General features: G+C 48.6%; 2 protein-coding genes across 3 annotated transcripts in view; both read right to left on the bottom strand.

The window, feature by feature from the left end:
- Positions 1 to 8,370, bottom strand: part of LOC144484873 (uncharacterized) — a 186,099-nt gene extending 177,729 nt beyond the window's left edge. The window contains 2 exon segments of the mRNA XM_078203235.1: positions 1,891 to 3,127; positions 8,356 to 8,370. Of these exon segments, the coding sequence (XP_078059361.1) occupies positions 1,891 to 2,777 (887 nt within the window). The 5' untranslated portion in view covers positions 2,778 to 3,127; positions 8,356 to 8,370.
- A 2,558-nt stretch (positions 8,371 to 10,928) lies between these two features.
- LOC144484900 (ER membrane protein complex subunit 4-like) lies at positions 10,929 to 18,343 on the bottom strand. Of its 2 annotated transcripts, XM_078203268.1 has the most exons (4): positions 18,160 to 18,343; positions 17,411 to 17,522; positions 17,051 to 17,204; positions 10,929 to 11,936 (listed from the first exon to the last, which is right to left on the bottom strand). In XM_078203268.1, the coding sequence occupies exons 1-4, from the start codon at positions 18,240 to 18,242 to the stop codon at positions 11,929 to 11,931; spliced, it is 357 nt and encodes a 118-aa protein (XP_078059394.1). In that variant the 5' UTR covers positions 18,243 to 18,343; the 3' UTR covers positions 10,929 to 11,928. The 2 variants fall into 2 exon arrangements, with proteins under 2 accessions (XP_078059394.1, XP_078059393.1); XM_078203267.1 differs by lacking the exons at positions 17,051 to 17,204; positions 18,160 to 18,343 and having other exon boundaries at positions 10,935 to 11,936; positions 17,411 to 17,471.
- Between the last annotated feature and the right edge of the window lie 823 nt (positions 18,344 to 19,166).

Here is a 19,166-nt window from a genome sequence, read left to right as displayed (position 1 = left end):
TCAGATTGATATATTCCATTCAACCACTCCCAAGGTGAGTTATTCCAATTCCTTTATTGTCCAGGACAATATCTTCACAATATCTTTAAAACAGAAATTAAACAATCCCATTTGATTTCAGACAGTAACATATTCTGTTAGTTTGTTCTTTATTGTCGATGTCAGGCTGGGGTTGTTCCCCTTGGAGCAAAGGAGGTTGAGGGGAGATTTGATAGAGGTGGACAAGATTCTGACAGGTTTAGATAAGGTGGACAAAGAAAAGCTGTTCCCATTAGCTGAAGGGACAAGGACGAGGGGAGACACAGATTTCTTATTTTGGGTCAGAGGTGCAAGGGGGGCAGTGGGGGGTTGAGATGTTAGGAAGAATATTCTGATGCAGCGAATGGTAATGACCTGGAACTCGCTGCCTACGAGGGAGGAGGAAGTGGAGACAATAAACAATTAAAAAGGAAATTGGATGGGCATTTGGGATGTTCCAAACAGAACGAAGAACAAAGAAAATTACAGCACAGAAACAAGCCCTTTGGCCCTCCAAGCCTGCAGCAACCATGCTGCCCGTCTGAACTAAAACCCCCTACCCTTCCGGGGACCATATCCCTCTATTCCTATGCTATTCATATATTTGTCAAGACACATCTCAAAAGTCACTATCTTATCTGCTTCCACTACCTTCCCCAGCAACGGGTTCCTGGCACCCACCACCCTCTGTGTAAAAAACCTGCCTTGTACATCTCCTTTAAACCTTGCCCCTCGCACCTTAAACCTATGCCCCCAGTAATTGACTCTTCCACCCTGGGAAAAAGCTTCAGATTATCCACTCTGTCCATGCCCCTCATAATCTTGTAGACTTCTATCAGGTCGCCCCCCTCAACCTCCGTCGTTCCAGTGAGAACAAACCAAGTTTCTCCAACCTCTCCTCATAGCTAATGCCCTCCACACCAGGCAACATCCAAATAAATATTTTCCGTACCCTCTCCAAAGCCTCCACATTCTTCTGGTAGTGTGGTGACCAGAATTGATTCCAAGTGCGGTCCAACAAAGGTTCAATAAAGCTGCAACATGACTTGCCAATTTTTAAACTCAATGCCCCGGCCGATGAAGGCAAGCATGCCGTATGCCTTCTTGATTATCTTCTCCACCTGCATTGCCACTTTCAATGACCTGTGTACCTGTACACCTCGATCCCTCTGCCTATGAATACTCTTAAGGGTTCTGCCATTTACTGTATATTTCCCATCTGTATTAGACCTTCCAAAATGCATTACCTCACATTTGTCCGGATTAAACTTCATCTGCCATCTCTCCGCCCAAGTCTCCAACTGATCTATATCCTGCTGTATCCTCTGCCGGTCCCCATCGCTATCCGCAATTCCACCAACCTTTGTGTCGTCCACAAACTTACCAATCAAACCAGTTACATTTTCCTCCAAATCATTTATATATATTACAAACAGCAAAAGTCCCAGCACTGATCCCTGAGGAACGTCATTTGTCACAGCCCTCCATTCAGAAATGTACCTTTGCACTGCCAACCTCTGTTTTCTTCTGACTAAATATCTCGAAACTTCCTAACACCCTGTCACTCTGTGATCCTTGTGACATTTGAAACCAGGTATTCACAAAAAGCCACTGGAGGCTGAGACCAGCCAGTCCAGCACAAAGAAACCCTCTGACCCTTCCCATTGACCAACTGTGAGAATGAACAAAATGCAGTCCTGGATGCAACTGAGAGCAGAAACAATAACAGCAGAATCCAACCACTGTCATCACTCGTGAACTTGCTGGTGTATCCGCAGGTGGGTTAACCGAGTGAATCCCTTCCCACACTGAGAGCAGGTGAACGGCCTCTCCCCAGTGTGAACTCTCTGGTGTGTCCGCAGGTTGGATAACTGAGTGAATCCTTTTCCACACTGAGAGCAGGTGAATGGTTTCTCCCCAGTGTGAGCTCGCTGGTGTCTCAGCAGCTGGGATGAAACGCTGAAACCCTTCCCACACTGAGAGCAGGTGAAGGGCCTCTCCCCAGTGTGAACTCGCTGGTGTGTCCGCAGGTGGGTTGACCGACTGAATCCCTTCCCACACTGAGAGCAGGTGAATGGTTTCTCCCCAGTGTGAACTCGCTAGTGTGTCTGCAGGTTGGATAACTGAGTGAATCCCTTCCCACACTGAGAGCAAATGAACGGCTTCTCCCCTGTGTGAACTCGTTGGTGTCTCTGCAGGTCGGATGACACAGTGAATCCCTTCCCACACTGAGAGCACGTGAATGGTTTCTCCCCAGTGTGAACTCGCTGGTGTGTCCGCAGTTCGGATAATCGAGCGAATCCCTTCCTACACTGAGAACAGGTGAACGGCCTCTCTCCAGTGTGAACTCGCTGGTGTCTCTGCAAGTCTGATAACTGAATGAATCCCTTCCCACATTGAGAGCAGGTGAATGGTTTCTCCCCAGTGTGAACTCGCTGGTGTATCTGCAGGTCGGATAATCGAGTGAATCCCTTCCCACATTGAGAGCAAGTGAACGGCCTCTCCCCTGTGTGAACCCGTTCGTGTGTCCGCAGGTTGGATGACTGAGTGAATCCTTTCCCACACTGAGAGCAGGTGAATGGTCTCTCCCCAGTGTGAACTCGTTGGTGTGCCCGTAAGCTGGATAACTGATTAAACCCCTTCTCACACTGAGAGCAGATGAACGGCCTCTCCCCAGTGTGACTGCGCCGATGAGCTTCCAGCTCTGATGGGGTTCTGTATCCCTTCCCACAGTCCACACATTTCCATGGTCTCTCCATGGTGCAGGTGTCCTTACCTCTGTCTTGGGTGGACAATTAGTTGAATTTCGTCCACACACAGAACAAGATTACAGTCTCTACCCGCTGTGAATGGTGTGATATTTACTCAGACTGTGTAACTGGTTTAAGCTCTTTAGTCAGTGCATTGGAACGCTCTCACTCGAGTGTGGCAGTGTGTTGATGCTTTTTCACTCACACTGACATTTCAAATCTCTTCAAATCGACAGACTGGACAATCATTTCTCCTTCCGGATTCAAAGTCCGATGATATTGAGGTCCCAAGGAACACGATTCTGTCACGTCAGGACGTGACGTTTGAGATTTCGGCCTGTGATTCCTCTTTCAGTATCCTGTAAAATGAGTTTCCAAAAGTCATCAGTGTCAGTACAGGATAGAAATTCAGAACAGACAATTTCTACGGAACATTCTTTCCTCTCTCATTCCCCAAAAGCTGTAAATCTCCATCCCACACACTCTCTCCCCATTCTCAGCAGGTCTGGCAGCATCTGTATGGAGAGAAAAGAACTGATGTTTCAGAGCTTTGACAAAGGGTCATCTAGACAAGAAACATCAGCTCTTTTCTCTCCTTACAGAGGCTGCCAGACCTGCTGAGATTTTCCAGCATTTTCTCTCTTGGTTTCAGATTCCAGCATCCGCAGTAATTTGCTTTTATAAGGCTGCAGATACGTCCTCCCAAGTAACGTGCGTGTGCCCAAGACATCACCACTTGTTTCCCTTATTTCTTTAGCACCCATGGTGCTCTCCGCAGTAAACACAGAGGAGAAGTATTCATTAAAAATCTCACCCATCTCCTGTGGCTCCACACACAGATGGCCATACTGATTTTTAAGGGGATCTATTCCCTCTCGAGCCACCCTTTTACTCTTAATATAGCTATAGAACCTCTTGGAATTTTCTTTAATCTTTAAACCCAATGTATGCTTCCTTCTTTTACCCGACCAGAGCCTCAATGTCCCTTGTCTGCCAGAGATCCCTAAATTTACCATTCTTTCCCTTCATCTTAACAGGAATATACTGCCCCTGGATTCTTGATATCACACTTTTAAAACCTCCCAATTGCCAGTCATTCCTTTCCCTTCAAACAAACTCACCTAATCGACATCTGCTCGATCCTGCCTAATGCCCACAAAAGTGGCCCTGCTCCAGTTTAGGGCCTTGACCTGTGGACCTGTCCCATCTTTTTCCAGAACTATTTTGAAACTATTGGTGCTCCCAATAGTGCTCCCTGACTGACACTTCAGTCACTTGCTCCACCTCATTTCTTAACTGTCTAATAGAAAGTGAGTCCAGGAATTGATAATGAAAAATAAGGAGCTGGGAGATGAATTGAACAAGTATTTTGCCTCGGTGTTCACAATAGAGGATACAGTTAAAACTCAGAAACAGCTGGAAATCAGAAAACAGAAGTGTGGGATGAACTCTGAAAAAGCACAATTCCCAGGGAAGTGGTCCTCAGCAAACTGTTGGAGCTGTGGGCTGATGAGTCCTCGGGTCCTGCTGGGCTTCATTCTCGGGTCTTAACAGAGTGAGATAGTTGATGTGTTGTTCAATTTTCTAAAATTCCCCATCGGGAATTGGATAAAGGGAAACTGGTGCATGCGCTGTACTCAGATTTCCAGAAGACATTTGATGAGGTGCCACATCAAAGGTTATTGCAGCAAATAAAAATTCATGCTGCAGGGATAACATATTGGCGTGGATAGAAGATTGGCTAACAGCAAACAGTGGGCAGAAATGGATCATTTTCTGGTTTAAGAGAGAGAGAAACCTGGACCAACCTTTCCAGAGTCTGCACCCTCCCTGGATTCACTTCCTTTCCCTCCAGTTGCTGCAAGTCCCCAATTTCCCCCAGAATGAGAAAAGAAATGGAAAAGGGGTTGAAAAGAAAGTGTTTTACTCAAAGATGTTGGACCCCTTTTTAGGTCAAACCAATTAAACAAACTCAAATTAAGTCAGGACAAAGTAAAAGGGGCAGCTCCCCAAAAGGAGGGGGAACAGCCCGAACAGAAATCAAAGTACAAAGGAAACTTAAAACATCAAATTAAAATGTGATTATCAGGGTCAATAACACACCCCAACCCCTGCAATGCCCAGGGGTTGGGGTGCGTTATATCCGCACCGGGTGTCTGTAGATCAGGAGCGTGGGACTGAAGTGCAAACAAAACATCATTAAAAGGTTCTTTAGGGAAACAAAAAGGGAGTGCAGCCTAAGACACACAACATAGACATGGTCCACGGACTCTGCAAGGCCACAGAAAGGGCAGTCTTCGGAGCCCGTGAACCAGTGAATCCTACGGTTGTGCGGAACTGCTGCATGCATCACCCTCCACCCCAGGTCCCCGACGTAATTGGGGGAGATCCCTCCATAGAGGGACCTCCAGCAGGGACCTCCGCCGCCCGGTGGCAACAAGGCCCGCCAAGGTGTATCCGGGCGACAGGCGAGGAGGCGGTAGTGGAGGGTGTGCAGCAGCAGCCCGCACAGGAAACGCATCCGCGCGGGAGAAAAAGGCACGGAGGGCATTTCCGCGAGGCGGCTCAGGCTGTGGGGCACCTCACCCAGGGAGGGGGGTTGAGGATTTGGGCCACTGTGGAATTCCGCCCGAACAGGGGAACGCTCGGGCGGGATCCCACCGCACGCCTGCGCCGCCTCGAGTTTATATTTTCGGGGCCGAGCACGACCGTCCTAAGGTCTAGGATGGCTTTGGCCGCGCGCCGGACGGTCGTCCCCACGCGCTCAGCCAGCACGCGGGGACTCATCCAGCCCGCCCCTCCGCCATCGAGCACGTCCCCGATTAGGTCCCGGACCAGTTGGAGGTTATCGTGTATACAACGGCCCGGGACCGTGTAGGACTGGTCAGGGTGGATCATGTGGTCCAGCACGGATCCAAGGCATGAAGCAATAGCCTTGGCAAAGATTGTATAATCCGTGCTGAGGAAGGAGGCCGAGCGCCAGTTTTTTAGGAGGCATAGATCCCACTTGTTGGGCAGCAGGGCAATGATGGCCCTGCGCCACAAAAGGGGCATCTCCCCGGTAGCGACGCTCTCCCCCAGGACCCCCGCGTAGTCGCTCCCCAGGAGAACTCTACTGTCAGCCCGTCCAGCCCCGGGGCCTTGCCCCGACTGAGGCCATTGAGGGCGCCGGTCAGCTCGGCCATGGTGGTGGGGGCTTCAAGCCTGCCGACGCCCTCCGGGCTGACCTGCGGCAGGTCCTCCCACAGAGGTCTGCGGGAATCCTCGCTGGACGGATCCGGAGAGAAGAGGGAGGTGTAATCATCCCGGGCAATGGCCCGGATGCCCTCGGGATCCGAGACGGGGGAACCGTCGTCGGCCAGCAGCGTAAGGAGCTGCTGACGGTTAGCCCGCCCTCTTTCCAGCGAGTAGAAGAAGGGGGAGCCGCGGTCCAGGTCCACCTGGAACTGGAGCCGCGACCTCACCACCTTCTTTTCCCTGTACTCCGAACACAGGGCCGGGTCCGCGTCGGGCTGACTGAGACGTGCCTCCTTCTCCAACTCCTCGAGCCTGGATTTCCGTCCCTTTGTCGACCCCCTTGCGTACTCCTGACAGAAGGTACGGACGTGAGTCTTGCCCACATCCCACCAGAGCCTCAAGGAGAGGAAGCCTCCCCGCTTCCTTCTCCAGCCGGCCCAGAATCGACGGAACAAGTCCAGGAAGCGCTCGTCCTCCAGCAGCTTGTTGTTAAAGTGCCAGTACGCGGACCCCCGCCGGACACGAGACGGCACAAAGTCCGCCCACATCAGGTTGTGGTCCGTGCACGACACCAGCCGCATGGAGCCGAAGACACGCCGGACACGTTCGCCCTCGAAATGTAAAGGCGGTCGAGCCTGGACGCTCCGACTCCAGGCCTCACGTAACTGAAAGCTCTGGAGCCAGGATGGAGATGTCTCCAAATGTCCACCAAGTCGTGGGACCCGAGCAGGTCCCGCAACTTCACCATCACCGGGGTGCGCAGCGAGGGGCCGGTGCGGTCCCGTGCCTCGAGGGTACAGTTGAAATCTCCCCCGAGGATAATGCATTCACCCCCCGCAATGGTGTCGAGATGAGCGGACACTTTCTCATAGAAAGTCATTTGCTGCGGTCCGGCGGTTGGGGTGTAGACGTTCAGCAAGTGAATGACCACGCCCCCCTCACGGACCGTCAAGTGCAAATATTCTAACTCCCTGCAAAAGGAGATTACAAGAGTCATGTGTCAATTGTGGCTTGAAATTAAGAAATACACATTTTTTGGGGTTTGAGATTGCTGTAAAAATCCTCTTCTTCTAACCATCTGTAAAAGGAGATTCCAAAATCACAGAATCTCTGCAGTGCAGAAGGAGGCCTTTTAGCCCATCGAGTCTGCACCAGGTTTCTAACAGAGCACCTTTACTCAGGCCCTATCCCTGTAACCTGATGTACGTACATCACTAATCCTTTCCTTCCCCCTCATCTTGAGACACAAAGGGACAATTTAGCATGGTCGATCAACCCACTCTTTGGAGTGTGGGAGGAAACCAGAGCATGCAGAGGAAACCCACACAGACAGAGGGAGAATGTGCAAACTCCATACAATCACCCGAGGCTGGAATTGAACCGGGTCTCTGGCGCTTTGAGACAGAAGTGCTAACCACTGTGTCACCCCCAACAGTCATTTGTCAGTCCTGAATATAAATCCATAACATTCTTTCCTCCTGTTTTCTAGCATAAGATTACTTAAGATGGAATATACTTACAGTGGAAGCAATTCAGACAAGGTTCACGAGCTGATTTCGGACATGAAGGGGTCTGTTTTATGAGGAAAGGTTAGGCAGGGTGCATCTATGCTCATTGGATTTTAGCTAAATGAGAAGTGATTGTTGGAATGAAATTAAGACTGTGACCTTTGAAAGTTAATGCGTACGTGACTACAGGACCGGCTGCGCCCAGCACGTATCCTGTGGTTAACAAAGATCATTCTGTTGCTAATAAATAACGAACTAACCTTTGAGCTACATCCTGTTATTGAATAAAAAATACAGAACAGACAAAAAAAACCAGACCGATAGGTCCAGATGGTCCGTTTAGCTTCAGATAAAGCGGAACCGAAACTTGTGGGTTTTTGTTAATGGTTGTTTTTGAAGGAATGTGATTGGAGGTCAATTGTTGCTCGGGGAGCCCAATTGGCTAAATACATGTAATCACCCAAAGCTAACGACGAAGTAACCGCTAATGTCTGTATGATTAAAGTGTATAAAAGACGGCGAGCCGCCGCTGCAAATTGAGAAGGTGAAAGGCAGCATCCATGAACCCGGCCTGTCAGTCAATGACTCAAACATTGTCTCTCCTGGTCACCCAAATCCTGAAGCTCCGCCCAGTGGCCGCGCATGCGCTCTGCTCCCCGCTAAACAAAGATGGCGGCCGCGGCACTGGGCCTGATCCCGGATAAAATCCCCGCAGCTGCAAACCCGGGACCGGAAGGCTCTTATTCAGGCCTTGCGGCCTACAGCAGATGTTTATGAAGCCTCTGCTCCCTCCCCACCCCAACTCCCGGCTCCATTCCTCCCTCCGCCCCACCGACTCTCACCCCTTGAAATAAGCATCTCCACACTCGCAGGGCTCCGAGCAAAGTGACACTGCGCATGCCCCAGATACAACGCTGCGTCTGCGTACTGGGCTCCTGTGGAGTGAATAGGGCACTTTCACACCCGCAGCGAATGCTGGGTAATAAACGCCATTGAAACTTCATATAGTTAGTTCAAAATAACATTGTCAGCATGAGGTAAGTTAATGAAATATTGAGAATTGGTGATCTGCTGTGCTCCATTTCTCAAAGTTCTGCTGCAAGACCATGCAATAGTTTCAAAGCTTTTATACCGTGCCCCTCTCACTCCTCCCTTTATGGTGCTGATCCTGGCTGGGTTCAATCGCACAGTCACTGGTTCTTCTCTCTGTCCCTGATACTGACTATTCACTCTTTTAGAGAATGATACAGCATAAATAGAAACCATTTGGCCCATTATGACTCTGCTGGCTCTCTGGAAGATCCATCCAATTAATTCCACAGCCCAGCTGGTCGAGTCAGAACAATGCATATCTGTTGTAGTAATCTGAGACCTTAATGGAAAAGGGTTTCCACAGTTAAGCATATCAGGTGCCTGGTAGAATTTAGTTGAATGTTTCTGCAGATCTCATATACTATAGAATCATAGAAACCCTACAGTGCAGAAGGAGGCCATTCGGCCCATCGAGTCTGCACCGACCACAATCCCACCCAGGCCCTACCCCCACATATTTACCCACTAATCCCTCAAACCTACGCATCTCAGGACTCTAAGGGGCAATTTTTAACCTGGCCAATCAGCCTAACGCGCACATCTTTGGATTGTGGGAGGAAACCGGAGCACCCGGAGGAAACGTACGCAGACACGAGGAGAATGTGCAAACTCCACACAGACAGTGACCCGAGCCGGGAATCGAACCCGGGACCCTGGAGCTGTGAAGCAGCAGTGCTAACCACTGTGCCACCGTACCGCCCTATGTCATACTGCAGTGACATTATCCTAAAGGGCCAAAGGGAGTATTCCAGTGTGTTAACCAGAATACTCCAGGGCACAACCTCAGGCTAAAGAGGGCACAACCTCAGGCTAAAGGGATGATCCTTTCAAACAGAGATTAGGAGGAATTTCTTCAGCCAGAGATTGGTGAATCTGTGGAACTCTTTGCCACAGAAGGCTGTTGAGGCCAGGTCATTGAGTGTCTTTAAGACAGAGATAGATAGGTTCTTGATTAATAAGGGGATCAGGGGTTATGTGGAAAAGGCAGGAGAATGGGGATGAGAAAAATATCAGCCATGATTAAATGGCGGAGCAGACTCGATGGGCCGAGTGGCCTAATTCTGCTCCTATGTCTCATGGTCTTATGGTTAAGAGTAGATGAATGTTGGAATTACAAAGAAAAGGCATTCATATCCTGAATTTTCATAATTATCACTTGTCTGGGATGTTTCAGTCTGAAAGAATCCCATGTACTTGTCAGGTGAGAGGTCGTGTCCAATAGACCTGTGAAAGACAAATCACTGTCAGATTGCACTGGGGTTTATGCGATCAGGTCTTGGTTTTATGTACAAGGTCTGTATCAGACTGGAGCTGTGTCTTTGATTCTCCACAACAGTTGTAGTATCCTTACTAAATATCCACCACAACCACAACAGTCCGGAAGACAGGTTATTGTGATCACAGCCCTTCAAATTGGATGCACAAATTCTTTCCCACACGGAGCAGGTGAATGGCCTTTTCACTATGTGTGTACATTGAAGAGGCAGTGGCATAGTGATATTGTCACTGGAGCAGTAACCCAGAGACCCAGGGCAATGCTCTGACTATGAAACCATTGCTGATTGCTCACTAACATCCTCTGGGTAAGGAAATCTGCTGTCCCTCTCCCCACCCTATACCCGTAATCCCATACATTTTACCATGGCCATTCCAGCTAGCCTGCACATCTTTGGAGTGTGGAAGAAACCGGAGCACACGGAGGAAATCCACACAGACACAGAAAGAATGTGCTTGCTCCACACAGGTTGAAATTGTACTCAGGTGTCTGGATCTGTGAGTGCGAACCACCATGCCACCTTGCTGCCCAAATAGGAGACCAAAAGTATATATCCTTGGGAGACACCAAGTTCAAAGACTTTGGAAAGGGAGGCTGGAGATGGGGCCATAATTTGCAAGCAAAGTGGGATCAAAGGGTTTTTTTTCAGAAAGGGTGATGTTTGTGTAGTTAAAAGTGAGAGGAACAAAACCAGAAGAGAGGGAGAGAATCATTAACAATATCAGCCAATATGGGGAAGTTGGGTGGTCAGCAATTTAATGAAAATAGAGTCAGGGCCAAGACAGGAAAGAAACTGTTGAAAGATGCAGGTTCAAGGCTCAGACAGGGAGAGGCTTTAGGTACATTAGTTTGGCTCAGTGGGAGGGTGGAAGAGAGGGAAGCAGCAGGGGCAGCTGATTGGGTTGGCTCAATCCGAGTGACAAAGAAGCTCCATGACTTCATCACACTTTTTGTTGGGGGTCAGGATGGAGGAGACAGGGGAGAGGGAGAGCCATTCGAAAGGAATGGACTTGAGTCAGAGATAAAAAAAGTTTCAACAGATTGTTTAACATAAAAGCAGATTTATTTGACTTTCATCCAGGACATTAGTATTTATTTGCGGGCTCAAATTTATTTACATCAGAGGCGAATGACCACAATCAACATGTTTGTGATTTGTGATAAACAGCAGAATCAAACTCCAGCAGTCACTTGTCAACTCGCTGATGGCTCAACAGGTTGTATTTCTGAGTGAATCCCTTTCCACATTTGGAGCAGGTGAACGGCCTCTCCCCAGTGTGAATTCGCTGGTGGACAGTGAGTTGGGATGGTCGCCTGAACCCAGTCCCGCAGTGAGTGCACTTGAACGGTCTCTCATCAGTGTGACCACGTTGATGAGACATCAGATCACTGGAGCTTTTATAGCATTTCCCGCAGTCTGGACATTTAAAAGGTCTCTCCTCACTGTGAACACGTTGATGGGACACTAGATTGCTGGAACTTTTACAGCACTTCCCACAATCTGGACATTTGAATGGTCTCTCATCGGTGTGAACTTGCTGATGTGCCATGAAGTGTGATGTCCGAGTGAATCCCTTCCCACAGTCGGTGCAGGTGAACGGCCGCTCCCCAGTGTGAATTCACTGGTGTTCAGTGAGTTGAGATGACCACCTGAACCCAGTCCCGCAGTGAGAGCACCTGAACGGTCTCTGGTGTGTCAGCAGGGTGGATGACTGAGTGAATCCTCTCCCACACTCAGAGCAGGTGAACAGCCTCTCCCCAGTGTTACTGTATTGGTGAATTTCCAGCTCAGACAGGTCTCTGAATCCTTCCCCACATTTCCATGGTTTCTCCTCAGTGTGACTGCACTTGTGTCTTGACAGGCCAGATGATTGTCTGAATCCTTGTCCACACACAGAACACATGTACAGTTTCACCCCATTGTGAACCGTGGTTTTTCCTTCCATGCTCAAGGTTCAGTTATATTCAGGTTACAATAAGTTGGGCGACTCAGTCAGATCCTGATGTGATGTTTGGTTTGAGTTTCCTGACTGCAAATCCTCCACTTCTAAAACCCTGTGAAATTGATTTAAAACAGTGAAAAGGGAGTGAGAGAGATCCCACAAAAACACAAAGGCAGGTTGTGAAATTGAGCTGAATGAATCTGGTCATTTGTGGGGCCGGCACCAGAAAAAAGTGACCATGGAAACTGCTGGATTGTCACAAAAACCCAACTGATTCACTAATGCCTTTCAGGGAAGGGAATCTGCCATCCAGTCTGGGACTCCACAAGGCTCTGGCCTCAATGGATGGAGAGAGAGGTGGGGGCAAAGGAGGGACTTTATGTATCTACAACTCAACCAGTGGTTTGAACCTTAAAACCGTTAACCTGCACACCGAGAAGGATCAGGGTAAGAGGTGTATGTGAACACCATCATCTCCAAATTCCCTCCAATTTTACACACCATCCTCCCTTGTCTGACATCCAGGACTGGATGAGCAGTAATTGCCTTTGTTAAATATTGGAAGATGAAGGCTGTCATCATCAGCCCTGCAACAAATCCCACTTCCTAACCACTGACTCCATCTGTCCCCATTGCGACTGTCTGAGGCTGAACCGGAATATTCACAACCTCAGTGACATGTTTCACTTCAAACTGAGCTTCCAAACATATCCTCATAGAATCTACAGCACGGAGACAGGCCCTTCGGCCCAAACTGGTCCACGCTCACCAAAAATGCCCATGTGAGCTAACTCCATTTGGCCCATATCCCTCTAAACCTTTCCTATCCATGTATCTGTCCAAATGCCTTTTAAATGTTGACAATGGCCCTGCCTCAACCACTTCCTCCGGCAGCTCATTCCACATACGTACCACCCTCTGTGTAAAAAAGCTGCTCCTCAGGTTCCCATTCATTCTTTCTCCTCTTAACTTAAACTTATGCCCTCTAATTCTTAATTCCCCAACCCTGCGAAAAAGACTGAGTGCATTCAACCTATCCATGCCTCTCATGATCTTACACACCTCTATAAGATCACCCCTCAGTCTCCGACGCTCCAAAGAAAAAAGTCCTAGCCCGTCCAATCTCTCCCTGTAACTTGAGTCCTGGCAACATCCTTGTAAATCTCTTCTGCACTCTCTCCAGTTTAATAACATCTTTCCAAATCAAGGTGACCAAAACTGAACACAATATTCCAGGTGCAGCCTCACCAAAGTCCTGTACAACTGCAACATAACTTCCCAACTCCTATACTCAATGCCCTGACTGATAAAGGCCAGCATGCCAAAAGCCTTCTTCACTGCCCTATCTACGTGTGACTCCAACTTAAGAGAACCGTGTACCTGAACTCCAAGGTCCCTCTGTTCCACGATACTCCCTGAGGTCCTCCCATTCACCGTGAAAGTTCTACCTTGGTTTGACTTTCCATGATGCAACACCTCACACTGATCTGTATTTAACTCTATTTGCCACATCACCACCTACACTACCTATTTCCACCTCAGTGACACCGCCCCACTTTGTCCTGGCCTCAGCTCACCTGCTGCTGAAACCGGGTGGAGGAAGAAATTGCTAAGCAGATTATGGATAGGTGTGGGGGTCACAGGGTAGTTGTCATGGGGGACTTTAACTTTCCAAATATTGATTGGAACCTATGTAGGTCGAACAGTTTGGATGGGGCAGTTTTTGTGCAGTGTGTGCAGGAGGGTTTCCTGACACAATATGTGGATAGGCCGACAAGAGGTGGGGCCACATTGGATTTGGTACTGGGAAATGAACCGGGCCAAGTGTTAGATTTGGTTGTGGGAGAGCACTTTGGAGATAGTGACCACAATTCGGTGTCTTTTGTTATTGCAATGGAGAGGGATAGGGCCTTACGGCAGGGCAAGGTTTATAATTGAGGGAGAGGTCATTATGATGCGATTAGGCAAGAATTAGGGGGCATAAAATGGGAACAGAAACTGTCGGGGAAAGGCACTAATGAAAAGTGGAACTTTTTCAAGGAACAAATACTGTGTGTCCTTGATAGGTATGTCCCTGTCAGGCAGGGAGGAAATGGCCGAGTGAGGGAACCATGGTTCACAAAAGAGGTGGAATGTCTTGCAAAAAGGAAGAGGGAAGCTTATGAGGAAACAAGGTTCAGATGGCTCGATTGAGGGTTACAGGTTAGCAAGGAATGAGCTGAAAAAGGGGCTTAGGAGAGCTAGGAGGGGGCATGAGAAGTCCTTGGCGGGTCGGATCAAGGAAAATCCCAAGGCTTTTTACTCTTATGTGAGGAATAAAAGAATGACCAGGGTGAGGTTAGGGACGATTAAGGACAGTAGTGGGAACTTGTGTATGGAGTCAGTAGAGATAGGAGAGGTGATGAAAGAATACTTTTCTTCAGTGTTCACCAAGGAGAGGGGTCATGTTTTTGAGGAAGAGAAGGTGTTACAGGCTAATCGGCTGGAGGAAGTAGATGTTCGGCAGGAGGGTGTACTCGCAGTTTTGAATAAACTGAAGGTCGAGAAGTCCCCCGGGCCTGATGAAATATATCCTCGGATTCTTTGGGAGGCAAGGGATGAGATTGCAGAGCCTTTGGCTTTGATCTTTGGGTCCTCACTGTCCATGGGGATGGTGCCAGAGGACTGGAGAGTGGCGAATGTTGTTCCTCTCTTTAAGAAAGGGAATAGAAATGACCCTGGTAATTATAGGCCGGTTAGTCTTACTTCGGTGGTTGGTAAGTTGATGGAAAAGGTCCTTAGGGATGGGATTTACGACCATTTAGAAAGATGCGGATTAATCCGGGATAGTCAGCACGGATTCGTGAAGGGCAAGTCGTGCCTCACAAATTTGATAGAATTTTTTGAGGAGGTAACTAAGTGTGTTGACGAAGGTAGGGCAGTTGATGTCAGAAACATGGATTTTAGTAAGGCGTTTGATGAGGTCCCCCATGGTCAGCTTATGATGAAAGTAAGGAGGTTGGGATAGAGGGAAAGTTGGCTGATTAGATAGGTAACTGGCTGTCTGATCAAAGACAGAGGGTGGTGGTGAATGGAAAATTTTCGGACTGGAGGCAGGTTGCTAGCGGAGTGCCACAGGAATCAGTGCTTGGTCCTCTGCTATTTGTGATTTTTATTAATGACCGAGAGGAGGTGGCTGAAGGGTGGATCAGTAAATTTGCTGATGACACCAAGATTGGTGGAGTAGTGGATGAGGTGGAGGGCTGTTATAGACTGTAAAGAGACATAGATAGGATGCAAAGCTGGGCTGAAAAATGGCAGATGGAGTTTAACCCTGATAAATGTGAGGTTTTTCATTTTGGTACGACAAATTTAAGTGTGGATTACAGGGTCAAAGGTGGGGTTCTGAAGACTGTGGAGGAACAGAGAGATCTTGGGGTCCATATCCACAGATCTCTGAAGGTTGCCACTCAAATGGATAGAGCTGTGAAGAAGGCCAATAGTGTGTCAGCTTTTATTAACAGGGGGTTGGAGTTTAAGAGCCGTGGGGTTATGCTGCAACTGTACAGGACCTTGCTGAGACCAAATTTGGAATATTGTGTGCAGTTCTGGTCACCTCACTATAAGAAGGATGTGGAAGCGCTGGAAAGAGTGCAAAGGAGATTTACCAGGATGCTGCCTGGTTTGGAGGGTAAGTCTTATGAGAAAAGGTTGAGGGAGCTCGGGCTGTTCTCTCTGGAGCGGAGGAGGCTGAGGGGAGACTTAATAGAGGTTTATAAAATGATGAAGGGGATAGATAGAGTGACCGTTCAAAGACTATTTCCTCGGGTGGATGGAGGTATGACAAGGGGTCACAACTATAGGGGTCATGGTGGGAGATATAGGAAGGATATCAGAGGTAGGTTCTTTACGCAGAGAGTGGTTGGGGTGTGGAATGTACTGCCTGCAGTGATAGTGGAGTCAGACACTTTAGGAACATATAAGCGGTTATTGGATAGGCACATGGAGCACACCAGGATGATAGGGAGTGGGATAGCTTGATCTTGGTTTCAGATAAAGCTCAGCACAGCATCGTGGGCCGAAGGGCCTGTTCTATGTTCGATGTATGACTTACTCAGTTAATGGTATGTGTTGGGGAGTGTTACAGAACAGAGAGATCTAAGGGTACATGTTCATAGCTCCTTGAAAGTGGAGTCACAGGTGGACAGAGTGGTGAAGAAGGCATTCGGCATGCTTGGTTTCATTGGTCAGAACATTGAATACAGGAGTTGGGACATCTTGTTGAAGTTGTACAAGACATTGGTAAGGCCACACTTGGAATACTATGTACAGTTCTGGTCACCCTATTATAGAAAGGATATTATTAAACTAGAAAGAGTGCAGAAGAGATTTACTAGAATGCTCCCAGACTTGATGGTTTGAGTTAGAAGGAGAGGCTGGATAGACTGGGACTTTTTTCTCTTGGGCTGAGGAGGCTGAGGGTGATGTTATAGAGGCCTATAAAATAATGAGGGGCATAGATCAGCTAGATAGTCAATATCTTTTCCCAAAGGTAGGGGAGTCTAAAACTGGGGGGCATAGGTTTAAGGTGAGAGGGGAAGATAGAAAAATGTCCAAAGGGGCAATTGTTTCGCACAGAGGGTGGTGAGTGTCTGGAACAAGCTGCCAGAGGTAGTAGTAGAGGGGGTACAGTTTTGCATTTTAAAAAGCATTGAGACAGTTACATGGGTAAAATGGGTATAGAGGGATATGGGCGAAATGCGGACAATTGGGACGAGCTCAGGGGTTTCAAAAAAAGGGTGGCATGGACAAGTTGGGCCGAAGGGTCTGTTTCCATGCTGTAAACCTCTATGCCTGTTTGCCATGGATCAAACTGACACCCAGGAACTCCCAAATGCTGCAGCTTGAATGTGTACTAATAAACTATTTCTTTTATCCAATGATAATTTATTTTTGTTTTTAAGTATTTTATTAACCTTACCACCTGTTGCTATACTATTTTGATCCTTAGGAACAGAATAAATCTTAGTTACTTCGCAGATACTCACCAAAAATCTGGCTTCTTCTCCTGTAGAAGAGTAAGATCACTTCCCAAAGGCTGAGAAAGTTGGAAAGCAAAAGGGCACCCCTTTCCCTTCCTTCCCTAACTCCCTTAATTACCCAACTCCCAGAACTCTATTCTAAGCTGCACTCAAGTGATGCCGGTTCAGAGCTGTTTCTGAGCTGTAGATTCAATACAATACTCACTTGCAGACATGGACATCAAGGCCTGTATGGGTCTCCAGGCCATCATGCACACCATCATGATAGGGAGGATGGAGATGGTGTTGGCAGCCATGTACATGATGAACAGATTCATGGGCAACTGTTTCAGTGGGTCCAAGGCGATGTCCCAGCAGGACTGAAAACAGAAAGTGAGCAGTGTATCAGTAAAGGGGGCCGGTTAGGGGAGGCCATATGCTGATCTTATACCCAGGCCTGGAAGTAAGGATGATGATTAACCCTTTATCACACAGGCTGCTGTGGTTCACCAAGGTACTTCACCACCGTGGACAAACCAGGGGCGTTGTCAGTCACACACTAAAGACACATTCAAATCCAACTTACTTTCTCGACCAGGATCCGGTCTGTTTCTTGGACGCAGATGTCCGGTAGCTGTTTGTCCGAACATGCGACTGGGCACGTGGAGTCTCTCTGGCCACACTGTTGATCACGGCTCCTATGAGAAACAGAAAACACAAATTGGTCACCCTTTCAAGACCTTTTCTCAAGAGGGAGTCTCTCTGTTGAGGACCCCAACGTGGTGGCAATAGTGACAGCACGAATTAAAGCTTGGGCAAACCTCAGACACACACTGCCATTGCGTGTACCAAACTGCCAGGGTAATGGAGGGATGCAGAAGTGGATTTAGTGTGAATTGATAATCAGGGTGCCAATCCGCTTGCCCTCCATTTAGGGACAAAGTGACAAATCACCAGATGTACCAAATTGTATCTTGAAAACAAACTGAGGGATATTGAGAGAGATCCAGTTCAGCGCCCGGCCCTGGAAACGACCAATCGTTCCTCCAACCACCACCGCAGTTGGCACCTGACCAGGTGGAGGGCTGAAACCAAAAGGGCATCTCAGGGTTATGACCTGGGGAAAAGATGCCAAGTGGGGTCTGAGTGGTTTGTGGGGGATTTGAGGGGCTGCTTTGTGCTGAGGAGCTCGGTGAGGGGTAAAAGAGACGTGAATAACCCGAAGTTGAGAAGTTTTGGGTTGGTGTCACATCCCCAGGTCGCCTCCGCTGGAGAGGCGAGCTGACCCGGCTTGCATCCTACTCGAGCCCCCGGCTCCCCGCGCGGCCTCCGCACCTGCTGCCACTGTCGCTCAGGTTGAGCTCGAGGGTCCACGTGTGCCAGCGCGTGCTGTTGGCGAGCCCCGCCCCTGCCGCCATGGCAACGCCTGCCACCGTTAACCGTTCCCCCTTTCAAATCTGATTCCGATCCGGAGAAGAACCCGCGCGCTTCCGTCAACAAAACACTCCGCTGCAATGCGCATGTGCGATCCCAACCTCCTCAGCGTTCTGCGTACACCGCCCATTGCCCCGCCCCCACGTCGCCGCCATCTTTGTTGAGGGCACATTGGTTCTTCATCTTCTGTCCAAACGGAGGACGTCTGCCCCACACAAAGATGGACATCACTTAATTTCAGAGATATTTAAAATATTGCTTTTATCGCTTCAACCGTAACGCCGCATAAAACGTCAATAAAACCGAAAGGACCTTGTCTCCTCATTCAGCAACCAAAATTATAAGAATCCATTGTTAATAGGTTTCTCCACAGATGCCGCCAGGTCTGCTGAGTTTATCCAGTATTTTCAGTTTAAATTTCCCAATTCCAACATCCGCAGTATTTTACTTTTATTTCCTTCCCATTCTACCTCCAGTGCAACTGGATATCATGAGTAAAGCTACCACCAGGCTGATCCTTCCGGGTGGAACAGTGGTTAGCATTTACAGTGCTTGGGATCTGGATTTGATTCTTGCCTTGGGTGACTGTGCGGAGTCCACCCACTGTGGTTGACAGGGCTCTTGACTGTGTCCAACTCATGCCCCAGGCCACTGCTCGCACCCCCTCCCCTCCCTCCTAGAAAGAGGACAGGGTTCCCACGTCCTCACGTTTTACCAGACCAGAGACCAGCCTCTGTGTTCAAAGTATCATCCTCCGCCATTGCTGCCAATTCCAGCATGAAGCCACTCCTCAACACATCTTCACCTCACCCCTCACACCCAACAGCATTTCACGCGGAAGGTTGTCTCTGGGACAGCCTGGTCCACGCCTCCATCCCACCCAACATCCCATCCTCTGCCCACAGCAT

Source organism: Mustelus asterias, unplaced genomic scaffold (genome assembly GCF_964213995.1).
Source record: "Mustelus asterias unplaced genomic scaffold, sMusAst1.hap1.1 HAP1_SCAFFOLD_130, whole genome shotgun sequence".
Taxonomy (NCBI): domain Eukaryota; kingdom Metazoa; phylum Chordata; class Chondrichthyes; order Carcharhiniformes; family Triakidae; genus Mustelus; species Mustelus asterias.
Note: the sequence above shows the minus strand (reverse complement) of the source record. Positions and strands in the feature narration are given on the sequence as shown.

Excerpts from the sequence above, each read along its gene's own strand:
- LOC144484900 (XM_078203267.1), bottom strand. The coding sequence starts at position 11,431 with ATGGCACATCAGCAAGTTCACACCGATGAGAGACCATTCAAATGTCCA.